We start from the raw sequence: 13,568 nt of genomic DNA, 5'->3' as shown, positions 1-13,568 counted from the left end.
TTAAAAGCATAAAAACACATTCTTTCTATTTAATAATGTTTTACCGTGAAATTTAAAACATTATTTAACGTAAGCGTTAATTCTTCCTTTATTTAAAAAAAAAAACCCAAAAAACTCCTCCGTGATATGACGCAACATAGCGGACCAATAGCATACCAAGTAGTTGCGACGACATTTCCTCAACGTTTGTTTGCGGGAAGTTTGGTCATCGTACTCTGTAACGCGCCGTTAACGTTTTCAACAGAAAGGTAAGCATTTCTGAGCGTATGAAACTTGTTAGAATTTGCTTTCGGTGATATACTTTTATCAAACTCTAGCGAACGCAGGAGCTAAAGCTAGTTGCATACAGGAAGTGGACTGCGTTGTTAGCTTGATAGCTAACCAATGTTCTGTTAAAACATGAAACGACAACTTCCTTACCCAGCAAACGTAGCGTCAGTTCGTCATTAATATTGAACCATGATTAAAACAAATTGACATGACAATCTACATCTAGCGACATATAGCATTATGAATAAATTATCGTAATTTTCCAAAAACGTCCTTATTTGTATTGACACAAAGATTTCATTATATTTTTCCGCTCAAAATGATCTCATGACGTCTGGGTGTTAAAAAACAAACACCGTGAAATTAGAGAAAAAAGAATCATTGACTAAATTAGTACACTGCGTAGCAGCATATTCTGCTGCAGAATAATAGTTGTTTATATATGAAATCCAAACAGGTGGACACAGCCAGAAATACAAAGGCTATCACGAAAAGTTGTAAAACAAAACATTTGCCATTTTTGATGTATCTGCTGGGACTTATGAGACGATCTTGCATATAATTTAGAGTAAAAGGTACATTTTAAGTTTCTTCTCCAAATGGATCACTCCACGCAAGAACATCTGTCTTCCTACAACCTGTTTAGCAAGATGTAAACAAGTAAAATGAAGACCCATTTGCCATCTAGTAGTGTGACCAAAGCAGAAAATCAATTAGTACCTCAAAATATTTGTACTTTTTTTTCACCTGCAGCCAGAACATAAAATAAATAATATCCTGTTATATCCATAGAGCCATCTATTGTATACCTCAATACAGTATTTTAAAACAAGAGAAAAAAACTAAATAATACATAAAGGCTAGGATATGTTATTGCAATTTATGTGACCTGAGTAAGTATTGTACAATATACTTCAAACTAAGTTGCATGTACTTGTATGTACATTTTTGCTTACAGTACTCAAAACAGGGTTGCTAGTGGCTGTGATTCAATAATTTATGTTTTGACTACTGGTGTAGGGCAGGTGTGTCCCCGCTCCAAGACTACTGGTGTAGGGCAGGTGTGTCCCTGCTCCAATGGCTTGGGAGCTATTATTCAAATGACCAGGCTAATGTGATCAACCTTCATTCAAGACATTAAAAATATATTTACTCATACTTAAACTGAACATATATTTTTTATTTATATAAACAAGATATGTTGAAGTACATAGTGTGTGGCAATTAGCCATATGGGAGAATATGTTTTAATCCTTATGGTATATGGTCACTACTACACACTATGGAATTTTATTTATATTTAATGTATTTATCTGAATTTCTGATGATCTACTAGCACTCCCTCTGCAGTCTACTAGTAGATTCCAGTCTACTTATTGGGCACCCCTGATGTAGGCTATAAAAAACTTCTAATAGCTACGTATGATTGTGTTTTTTTTCAGATGGGCCCCAAAGCCAAGGTGGCAGGGAAGGCAAGAGCTCCAGCTAAAAGGAAATTGGCCGAGGAGTTCCCATCTGGAGAAGTCTTGACTGACACTGTAAAAAAGAGCTGGAAACTGGGGGCTCCAATTGGAAAAGGAGGCTTTGGTCTCATATACTTAGGTGAGCAGTGTTGACCTAATTCAAAACAATAACAGTTCATTTAACTAAATAAAGTTAGTTCAAGCTTTAAGTGTTCATTATAAATAATCTTTATTATTAACGTTTTTCAACATCAGTCAAAGAACAAAAAAATATGTTGGCAGTTTTGCAAATGCTCTGTTTATCCAACTCCCTGGGTAAACAACAAACATGGGAGCACTTGTTTGTTGTATATCTGTATATCCCCTCGTATAAAAGCTGAAATGCTGCATATCATCAGCTATTTGAACTTGTGGCTATAGCGAATGTTACAGTTCTTGAGCTGTGAGGCACTCATTGACCAGTTCTAAGGATTAATGAATCCACATCATGTAGTGATGCATGTTTATATAATATCTCATGACTTCATTGGTTTAACTGAGCCTGTTGTTGACATTGTAGATGACAAAATATTAGGATTTCATAAAATTGACTTATCGTTCAAAAGTGAATCGTTATGCATTGAAAAAAAATAGATTGTTCTCCAACCCTTATATGATGGAACAGTGGAAGACTCCCACTGGTGTGATGTGACCAGTAATTGCTTCGTCAAAAGGCTGATCACACGTCTGTGGAAATTTGATGTTCAGTAGTCAAGCTGTGATGTAATATAACCTACCACTGGATTTGAAAACATAATGATGCAGGTATAATGAGATTCTATTTTTGAGTAATTTTAAAGCCACATGAAATGTGTGTGTGTGTGTGTGTATACTCAGTAACAGGAAGTGCTTTTGTAATAAACAGAAAATTTGAGAACATCGAGTAGAAAAACAACACTTCTCATATGTCCTTTGCCTTTTTCAGATAATTGTCTAAGATTTAGAAATTACCTTAAAGTCATTTACTCACTTACTCGTTATATGGGTTAAAATTCACTGAGTCTTAAACTTCTATCCCTAATGGTTGTGTCAGGAAGAGCAACTGCCGTACAAACAGTGCTAATCATATTGCAGGTCACCACTCACTCAGAATTATTACTAACATGTTTTTTCTTCTTTTTCCTCACTTTTGTAGCGAATGAAAATTCGGCTAATGCTGTTGGTGCTGATGCTCGTTATGTCATCAAAGTGGTAAGACCTTTATTTTAATTTTTCTTTTACTTTTACAGTTGTACAGCCTACATTGTAAATATGGCAAAGTCTTTCTGTAGATATTACTTTACAGTTTTAAACAGACATAAATCAATACAATATTCTATTTAGTACAAAGCAAAATAGAACATTCCAGGCATCTAATTGGTCAATCAGTCTGGTTCTTCACAACTCGAAAAACACATTTTTCCACTGCTTTAACATTTGGCTGACCCACTGACTCTGTGCTGTTAACTTAATGTACAAAAGATACACGTTTGTTTTTTGTGGATTAATTTGACACCAGAGTTTTGAAAGTAAGTGGCATAAAGAGTGGATTTAGAATTCTGCACATCAGAAAAAGAAGAGAAGAGAAGAGAGAACAGGAGCAGATAATCAATACTTCAGTTCAAACCACCAGAGTTGTAGGAACAACTCTTTCAGTAAGGTTAGATGTTAGATGTAAACAGTAGGTATGCCTGGTAAGATTTAATTAATTATAAGACTATGAATAATGACAACAGTGTTAGGTCTGGATCAGGTCCTGCTGTTCTGAAAATACAGGAACTTGAGAGTTGAAGAGAGTGACTGAGGAGAGCAATATCCCGAAACCAGTCGAGGAGAAGACAAGCTTATTATCATAACACTGATTAATGTTTTAATGAATATTTGTAGAGTGGAGAAAGAGAGAGAGAGAGAGAGAGTGCTCAGTGTACCATGAATAAGTCGGTTGTTGCAACATTATATTTCCACTAACCAGGTGTTTTGTCCACAGGAGCCCAGTGAAAATGGACCTCTGTTCTCAGAGCTTAAGTTTTACATGAGAGCTGCAAAGCCGGAGCTAAGTAAGATGCACGCGTGCGCAATCACATACGCACGCACACAAAAATCTAAAAAAAAATACAAGCTATCTTGATTAAAAAACAATATTTAGAAGCAAAGGTATGGGGGCATGTGAAGAATTAAAGTTTTTGGCACTGTTGGCGCCCAAGGCCAAATATTTGCATTTTTACAATAACAATCTTAATGTCGATCTCCCCTGACGATCTTCTATTACCAAGAAACTAAAGGACCCTTAATCATATTCATGCTTAAATCTGATGTTGTTGGTAAATATTTTTCCCAGCAGCAACACACACAAACACACGTTCTAACTAAAAGAGTGCACAGACCGGAATATAGCTACCTTCTTCCTCTGCATGTACTGTATCTAAATAGCTTTGAGGCTAACAAAGAAGAGGGCTGTCTATAGTAGGGCAATTTATTAGCTTGGCCCTTTAGGTAAATATTTAAAGTCTATATCCTAGCTGTTCCAGATGTTGTGCCTGGAGTCCATGCTCCTAAGTTACCCCATCTAGGGTTAACAGTCCACAGTGTTTCAGTCAGGACTGGCACCACTTTCACACTCACCAACTTTTCTCTATCATCAGTAGTCCTAGGCCTCTCGAATGAGTGCACTCATACTAGGGCCATCGTACGGTGCCCAAGCACATTTGCTCCCTAAAGTCCGGTCTCTATGGCCCATGTGAGTGCAAGTGTACTGTGCCTGGGTGCGGCACACTTCCCTGTTACAGCGCAGTTGGAGGAGGTGGGCTAAAGCATAGTACGCTTCATCACACATGCTCATAAGTGCAGTTACGTACGTCTCCTGCAGGGTGCAGCACAGGTGCCTGCAAATCGCCTTGTGCAGACAATAAATTATAACATTGGCGAGGGCCGACTATTTTGAAGATGGTTCACAGAGAACAGGACAGTCATTGCGGCCGTGTTGTTGGATACACTCATGATCGCACTGCTTTAACCGCGTATAAACAACAGTCACTAATGTTCAGGCCAAAGGAGGAAAGGGGAGGAGGGCATTCGTGCTTCAGAAAACAACTGGCCCTAGTTTGAGTGCAGCCTTATACAGCCTTCTATGGCTGTAGTCTGAGGATACAGTCGGCAGCATCTGATTAATTTAGCTGTATATGAGACATCTCCCTCAACTGCAGACTTGTTCAATTGGTTTTGAGTTGGCATCCATGTTGTGTGTTGTCCATCTGTGAAGGTTGTCAGGAGATTTTTATCCAAAAATAATATTGGACTAGCTTAGTTTTTTTTTTTAAAGTTTTACCTCTCCTCCAAGGTGATTCTTCTGTTCTGACTAGTAGAAAATCCTTGTATTTAGCCTTGAGCTTGACACCTGTCAATATGGTTGATATGGTAAACCTTATTACTTTTTTTTTGAAGTTCAAAATTGGATGAAGTCACGCAAACTGAAAAATCTGGGAGTCCCAAGGTACTGGGGATCAGGTCTGCATGAAAAAGGTGGGAAGAGGTAAGAAACAAATGTCTGCAAAGCACTCACCTAGAACAAAGAATATAATGCTCTTAATAAAAGATAATAAAATAGTTCAGAGGTTTGCTCTGCTTTGCCATATTTGTATTTAAACTTCCCATATTGTATTAAACATTTTATTTTTCTGCCTTTCAGGTATAGGTTCATGGTAATTGACAGACTTGGCACAGACCTGCAAAAGAAGTTCGAAGAATGCGGAAAGAAGTTCTCCAGAAAAGTTGTTCTGCAGCTCGGCCTTCGTCTGGTTTGTTTTTGACTATTAAATATTTAAATTCTACATGAGCTTTTCCACTGTATTTTGTTTCAGTGTGGTACAAGGCACTTGAACGGATAAGAGGTGTAGAGTCATTTGGTTCTCAGTTAATTAATTTCCAGACTAGTCTGCATAAGAATAGATTAGGAATTAGAGTTCATTATTATATGGAGAAAAATGACGTCATTATTGCCACACATTAGAAGGTCAGTTTTGTACTGTTTAATGTAAGTTGAAGCAATCTTAGTCTTTCTTTTGTATATATTTCTTTCTTGTTTAGCTGGATATCTTGGAGTACATCCATGACCATGAGTATGTTCACGCGGACATTAAAGCATCCAACCTCATGTTGAGCCAGGGCGATCCCAATCTGGTAAGTAACATTTACAGCCAAATTATATAGTTTATACTGTATATGTATTGAAAAAAAGATGGAGTCTTTCTGTTCTTAAAAAACCCACACTTTAATGCACTGATTGTAGCAGATGTCACAGCAGTTTGAATAAAACATTTCTTTACTTGTTTATTTCATCCAATAATTCTATTGGATGATTCTATGGCTAGTGTGAGTGAAAATGTACTATATTTTGTGTGTCTGTTTACATTTATACGTGCTTAACTATTGTGTTTCTATTGGGCTGTAATCCTACTGGTTTGTTAAGTCACTGTTTTTCCACCCTACAGGTTTATTTAGTAGATTATGGGCTGGCATACAGGTTCTCACCTGATGGTGTCCACAAAGAGTACAAGGAGGACCCCAAAAGGTGCCATGATGGAACCATCGAGCTTACGAGCATCGATGCCCATAAAGGAGCATGTGTGTAGTTTTATTAATTTTACTCTCACTGAAGTCATGAAAATTCTAATGATGTTATTCTTTCAAATAATTTCATGAAGATATTTAACAGCAACTAAATAAAGGTATTATTCCCAGTTATATATGTCTAACTGATTTTAGCTTATTTTTTTCAGTAAAATTGTAATGTAAATAAAATGTTTATTTTAGAGAAAAGCTGTAACAAACCAAGATGATGATGTTCTTCCCAAGTTCTGCAAATATTTGGACAGTTACAAAATGCTGACAGTGATTGCTTATTTTTGTTCACTTGGATCCTTATTCCAGCTCCATGTAGAAGGAGTGATCTGGAGATCCTGTGTTACTGTATGGTTCAGTGGTTGTGTGGCCGACTGCCATGGGAGGACAAGCTTCAGGACCCCCTCTATGTAAGAGACTCTAAGATCAAGTAAGTGAGAAACACACACACACCACTCAGTCACCGTCAGTCGGTCTGTGTGTGACTCCTGTAGTAGAAGAACCATTGATCTGTTTCATGTCGATATATATTTTAAAGGCTAATTTGGATCATTTTGTGCAAACACTGCTTTTTCTTTTTATGTATATTAAGTATTTATCCACTAAAATAAGTAAATATGCTCCAATGTGCTTCTACCCTACAGCTGTCAGGAAAACATCTCCCAGTTTATGATCAAGTGCTTCTCCACTCAGAACAAACCAGGTGAGACACACACACACTCACACACACATTTGTAGTTATTTTGTCATTTCCCGCAGCTAGGTTTTTTTGACACATTATTCTTTGTTAAAGTTACTAAATGACTGCCTAAATTAGTGCTCTTATTTTATACCAATTTTAAAAGCCATTATTCAGACACAGAGGCTCAGTTTTTCTCCTTCCTTACTTCACTGTACAGTGAGCACAGTCCTGGTTGTTTCATTTCATTTTGTGTGTCTTTGACATGCTACAATCACACAAATGTAAAAGGCGTGCAGATTCACAGCAATTAAAACGATGTCATTCTTCTTCTAGTGACTACTTCCATTTATCTCCATTGTGACCTATTTATTTTGTTGTTATTGCGAGGCCTCTTTATTCGTGTCAAGAATTGTCAGCCTGGGCTGTAAATGGCTACTTTAGCATCATGTGTTTGCAATGTTGTCATTTTGACCTGCAGGCTGTTGGTTGGATTAGGCAGAAGAGAAAAACATAAAGCGTCAAACCTCCTTCGTTTTGCTCTGTTGAACACCACAAGTACACTGTTTGAAGCTCCATCGGTGCTTGGGTTTGTGACAGTGTGTCAAGTCTGAACACAGTCATGCTAAACAGAATTAAGCCTGACGCTGCTATAATGGCTGAGCAGAATTCTAGAATGTATGTTTCTGTCGTATGTTAATGAACATTATTAGGTGAAAGTGATTTATTTGTCATTTGTTTCCAGTCCATGATCACATTTTTATTTTAAAACTATCTGGCAAAGTGCTTATTAGGGAAGGCTTAATACAACTTTTTCATGTCTGATACCAATACTGCAACTCTGAGTATCTATTAATAGCCATATCAATCAGATACCTCCTTTACTCCTCCAGCAGCCACGGGCTGTCGTTGCTGAGATGATGGTGTCTCTGGAGCATTTCGTTAAGTTGAGCATGAAACCGAAGTCATCAAGAGCAGACAAGCTCAGTAAAACAAGTTTCAGCAAACTCATTCACATTGGATATGAACACCAACCATTTCTTTGTAACTCCATGGGTGATTACTTGTTGTAATTTGATTAGGATCTGTTATTATTATTTATTAATATGTTAAAAACAGGGAAATGTATGTGTGTGAGCGTCCAATCAGGATAATCACATTATACTATGTAAAATGATCTTAATCTTGTAGAACGCTCCTCGTTGTACAATGACCTCTGTTTTGTGTCATTTTTTTTGTGGAGTCACAGATGAAATCCAGAAATTCATGGAAGTGGTTAAATCTATTGGATACCAAGACAGACCACCCTACGATCGGCTCCGCTCCATTCTTCAGACTGGACTTAAAAGCATTCAGAGCAAAGACGATGGAAAACTGGAGTTCACTCCCGTCAATGGAACTCTGTCGTCACCTGTCAAGGTCAGTAGAGACACACACACTGAGAACTTTTGGGATGTGAGGACACTGCATATTATGACAATATGTACTGTATGTATAGGGGGTCCTCGACCTACGTCGGAGTTCTGTCCCTCCAGTGCGATGGAACTAGATTTTTGCCCTTAGTCGTCACTCACATACTGTTTACAAATCCTAACCTACAGATAGGTAAAAAAAAAAAAACATCACTTTTACTGCTAACACCATGTGTGGTTTTCATTTTATCTATTAACTGTTTACGTTTTGCCAGTTCAAAAGGTCGGTGCATGGTTGCGTCTTCATGCTACACACAGAGGTTTACTATTTAAAAGGTTTTACTCTCTCTGTGGTTATGTTTCATTGCAGTATCACATTGAAGTGTAAATATAGTTGATTCCAGTACTGCAGTAATACTAAAAGCACGAAGACTTGGTTGGTTTGGTTTTTCAGACAAAGGCATTGATGTCATCCTGTTAGCGTAACATCTAAATCTGACTTCTTATTAGATCAGTCAACTGAATGGCCCATTGAAAAATATCACAGGATGATTATTATATAATGGAACAGGATAAAACCCCGGCTGCTGTTTTTATTTGCTAACATCTTTTCTCTTTTCCTCCCTCCTTACCTGCTCTGCTCTCTTGCTCTCTGACCATATGGGAGATGTCACTGGGGAGGTGGCATTGCCAGACAAAGGGTTACAAGTCCTGGTGCTGGTTATTGTATGTAATTATCCTTCCAATCTGTTCATTTCAGCAGGCACCACATGGTCAACATGAGGTAGCAATTGCCAGAATGAAGGCATTAATGGTTTGGAGAGCGGGAGGTGAGGGATAGTTTAGAGTGAGAGGAGAGTCAGGGAGGTGAAGTGGACATGTGGGAGACATGGTTGACTTTGTTAGGTTCACATTCACACGTTCTCTCCGCTTTTTTACACAACCAAGTGTAAGTCAGGTCTCTTTAGAAATAGTGTTTTATTTATTTGCAAGTCAATCTATGTAACACTAAACTTTCTATCTTTTAGAAAGATTTGTTCTTTATTACTTTAGCTTGTTTTAATGCTCAATTTTTGTTTCCCTGCTTTAACCTTCGTACAGCGCCTTGGTCAACTGAGGTCGCTTAAAATCTGCTGTATGAATCAACTCTGTGTGTATTGTCTGTCTTTAACACAAAGTGTCCCCCTATGTTTACATCTTGGGAGTGCATTAGTGAACACGTTTCATACCTGTGGATGATGGTGTCCACGGTGGATTCATAAGTACAAATGGACTTAATCCTGTCTTTAACTCAACCTTTTTCTGCTGAAACACACATGTCCAGTACAGATGCACGACTGCAAATCTGTGATTCTTGTTTCTTACTTTGATTCTAAGGTTGTTTTTTTTCTTTCAGAAGACGACCAGGAAGAGAAAAGCAGATGAGACAAGTGTGGCAGATGCTAGTGAAGCAAAGACAAAGAAAGAAGGTGAAATGACAAACTCCAAAGGCATTTTTTCATTTTCTCAGCTGTCTGTCATTAGTTGTAAAATACCTATATAGTCACGTATTACAGTACAGTACAATACAGAGTATTCAAGTACCATGTGGTAGCTTCAGTCTCATACTTTCTCTCCTGCAGATGTAAACGGTGCAAAAAGTCCTGCTAAGTCACCTAGAAAAAAGAAAGTGCCGGCATCCCGCCAGACGAGAGTGGGAACTCTGAGAAGCCCGGGAGCGACCGGCAGACCAAGAGGACGACCAAAGAAAACCCAAGCATAAACTTTCACTTATGTTTGAATTCCTAAACTCTCTGCCTCCTACTGAAGAAAGTTTTTTTTTTTTAGGGTCTGATATATATTTCTTTTTAGCAGTTCTAAACATGGAGCTCTTATTCTGTTCAGTTGAAATCTGAACCATTATAATAAAGAATTTAAATACTTTGTCTTTGACTTAAAGGTCAAGCGTCGGAAAAAGTTAATGTTTAAAAAAAAATTAAGAGATTTGTGAGATTTATGAATTCGCTACAAGAAACCCAGGGGAGCGTTTAACTACTGAGAAGCTGCTGACAAGCTGTCCCATGTCAACCATCCTGGTCTAACCTCTTGCACCGCCCTTGATAACCCTCCCCCCCACACCACACACACACACTTTTCTGCTAATTAAGTCACAACAGACTGCTTTGGTTAGTACTTCTGTCTTTCTCTACAGAGACAAGAATATTCACCAACCAATTTAGGTTGTTAGGCCCCTGGGAGCCTTCACTGCAGCGGGGGATTTCACATCAGCTGCTCCAGCCTCTGTGCATGGAAACCCTACCTTTCTTTTCCGCTCACTTAACAGACAATGCCACCGTGACCTTGTGGTAGTGGTCCTCCAGAAGGGGCAGTGTGTGGGGTTAGAATATGGGAGGAAACTGGAGTACCCAAAGAAAACCCCCCACGTAAAAAAAAACATACAGAAACTGTTTTCACAGGAATGATTTGGCCAGCGTGGTGGACAAATATGACATCACAAGGTGAAGGCCGCTTTGTTTACAGTCGCTGGTTGTACATTAGACTTCATTGACTTCCATTTGTTTGTTGTTTGATTGTGATGTTAGATGGCTAGCTCCTGTTAGCATCCAGCCATCTGCCTTTCCTGCTAGCCTTGAACAGTTTGCCCTGCCTGTACGCTTCCAGTTACTGATTTTGACTGATAGTATTTGGCTACCCATGCTACCTGTTAACTCTGGTCTTCTTCTCCTCTCTCTCATCTGCTACCTGACTCTTTGCCTCCTATTGGGGCAGCAGACTCCCAGTCCGTTGTGACTCTATCGCTCTTTTCTGTTGTCGGTAGCCTGACTCTGTCCCTCTGCTCCAGCCCTGGACACCTCCCCCCCCTCTCTATCACCTGACTGCAGCTGAATCTCTCTCTCTTCTGTCTCCTCTCTGCTGGCCAGTTAGGTTACGCTACAAGGTTACCTAACTTTGACCTTTTTTTTTTTTCACAAATTTTAATCATTAGCCAAACCGTTGGGGTTGGGGTGTCGGAGGTTCTTGTCCACTATTTCAAGAAAAATTAGAAAGAAAACAAACAACTCAAGAATACTTGTATAACTTCCACAAATAGGACTTTTTGAAAAATGGTTCCATCAATTAATATGCTCATTAACTAATAACAGTAGACTCCATTTGCGTTGCACTGCAACTTAGCAGCGTGTCCACACATTTCCAAGTTACTGCTGCGTCCTCCTGTCAAACAAGGAGAGTTAGTGAAAAATTAAATATGTGTATATTTTATAATAATCTGTTATTGCCTATTTTAGAACTGCAGGTAGCGGCATTCTCAACATTCTGTCACACGTTCTCCTGCTGGGACAATAAATGCCTGTCCAGTTTTGCTCACAGTGGCAGCTGCAGATTACAAACAGCAGGAGCGCCCGCACTCTGAATACGAGGCTGCGAAGGACACTGCTGGAGCTGTTAGAATGGTGCTGCTCGTTCAGAAAACCTGCTGCTTTTATTATTTACATACATCAAGAATGGTAAATATCCTGCAATCTACTCACATAAAATTTGCAGTTTGGAATATTAAGTTTATTTTCTGCCTAACCCGTAACAACAGATCTGTCTGGGTAAACAGAAAAGACTCACACGGACACTGACAGAGTCGATCGTCACAACAGAAAACAAATACATGTCCAGGCACTAAAGACCAGGAAAGTGGGTGTTATTATATATCAAAAAAAACAAAAAACAAACAGTTTACTAATCCAAGTTTGCACGTTTTTCATTTCATTTTTATACAAACACGACATAGTCTGCTCTGACTGTGGTCAAATGTAACTTAGGTCTCCTCCCTTCATCCCTTGGACAAAGGTGAGACGGGAGGTAACAGAAACCAAAGCCAGATACTTTATCTCACAGAATCTTATAAAAAAAAGTTTTTAAAAATAAACTAAGTCCAACCAAAGAAAAAAACTCACAAAGGAGGACGAGACATCAATCCATTAACTTGACAGTAACTCATCAGTCCCCATTAAACTGGCAGACAAAGACAGTAGGGATTACATTCACAAAGCACTCCGCCAACTTAAGAATCCAACTTCATATCAATATTTCCAGAAACATGACAACTTTTTGGAAAACCTCAAAATAGGAAAATCCTAATCGAAAAACAAACAGCCCATCTAACAGGAGACGGAGACCCCGTCCCAGACGACCTCTGTCCAAGTGCCACATATTCCACCCACATTAAAACATAGAGACACAAAGAGGAAAACATCATTTAAATACATTTTAAAAAAACTAAAATATTTCATTTCTTTAACAATACGCAGATAAGGGAGGTGAAGGGACAAAATATTTCATTTCTTTAACAATACGCGGATAAGGGAGGTGAAGATCAACTGGATCAGGTCGTGGTGACAAAGAGACCTTTCTACGCATATCATCAGATCCCTGCTTTAATCCTCTGACTCCCTTATCCCCTCCAAACACTCCCCCTTCCACTGTGGCCTCAGGCCTCATAAAACTGAACTAATTGCTGTGTTACCAGGAGTCCTATTGATTTTTAACAAAGAAGTTATAACCCTCCTTAGCATCGAGTAGGACAGCCGTAAGAGACGTGTGTCCTCGGCTCTCCCTTCACACCCGCGGGGACCGGCAGGATTAATGACTACTGTGTATATTCTCCAGCACATCTCAATGTTTCAGTCTTTGTTTGTCAAAAAGATGAACCAGGAGCAGCAACTGTTCATAATCCACAACTGTAGCTACCTTATTAGTCTGTGTAATTTGGCTTTTTGATTTTGTTTTTCATATTAATTTTGTCCCTCACCTGCTGCTGGGGTTTAAACACGTTTTTGTTTCTTCTTTGTTCTCTGTCCTTGTTCTTTTTCACAGCAGTGAGACTCAGTCTAACAATGATGTTTTACTTTCACTTGTCATTTATGTCGTTTACTTTTCACTTCAGCTCTCCGGTTGATCCAATAGATGACAGCTGCTGAAAGAGCAATGCAGTGTTTATTTGTAAAATCACACTCTAGATCTCACCAGTTCATCTTCTCAGGGAGAAGGACAAACTTTTGTCAGATGACACTAGGAAGGTGAAAAGACAGGATCACGGTTTGACAAAGAGAATGTTTG

At 38.7% G+C, this 13,568-nt stretch overlaps 1 protein-coding gene across 1 annotated transcript; it reads left to right on the top strand.

Annotated features, from left to right (window-relative positions):
- Positions 1 to 109: 109 nt before the first annotated feature.
- On the top strand, positions 110 to 10,397 carry vrk1 (VRK serine/threonine kinase 1). The gene is made up of 13 exons (XM_008322717.3): positions 110 to 248; positions 1,713 to 1,872; positions 2,908 to 2,963; positions 3,739 to 3,808; positions 5,193 to 5,280; positions 5,437 to 5,545; positions 5,835 to 5,927; positions 6,239 to 6,371; positions 6,678 to 6,798; positions 7,013 to 7,071; positions 8,297 to 8,466; positions 9,856 to 9,928; positions 10,082 to 10,397. The coding sequence occupies exons 2-13, from the start codon at positions 1,713 to 1,715 to the stop codon at positions 10,219 to 10,221; spliced, it is 1,272 nt and encodes a 423-aa protein (XP_008320939.1). The 5' UTR covers positions 110 to 248; the 3' UTR covers positions 10,222 to 10,397.
- The last annotated feature ends 3,171 nt before the right edge of the window (positions 10,398 to 13,568 follow it).

The sequence above is a fragment of the Cynoglossus semilaevis genome, chromosome 1 (assembly GCF_000523025.1).
Source record: "Cynoglossus semilaevis isolate Cse_v1.0 chromosome 1, Cse_v1.0, whole genome shotgun sequence".
Classification (NCBI taxonomy): Eukaryota; Metazoa; Chordata; class Actinopteri; order Pleuronectiformes; family Cynoglossidae; genus Cynoglossus; species Cynoglossus semilaevis.
Note: the sequence above shows the minus strand (reverse complement) of the source record. Positions and strands in the feature narration are given on the sequence as shown.

What these genes read in the sequence shown, in the direction of transcription:
- vrk1 (XM_008322717.3), top strand. Translation starts at nt 1,713, where the DNA reads ATGGGCCCCAAAGCCAAGGTGGCAGGGAAGGCAAGAGCTCCAGCTAAA. An exon ending in GTAAGAGACTCTAAGATCAA is followed by an intron (nt 6,799 to 7,012) that starts GTAAGTGAGAAA and finishes TCTACCCTACAG; the next exon opens with CTGTCAGGAAAACATCTCCC. An exon ending in CTCCACTCAGAACAAACCAG is followed by an intron (nt 7,072 to 8,296) that starts GTGAGACACACA and finishes GTGGAGTCACAG; the next exon opens with ATGAAATCCAGAAATTCATG.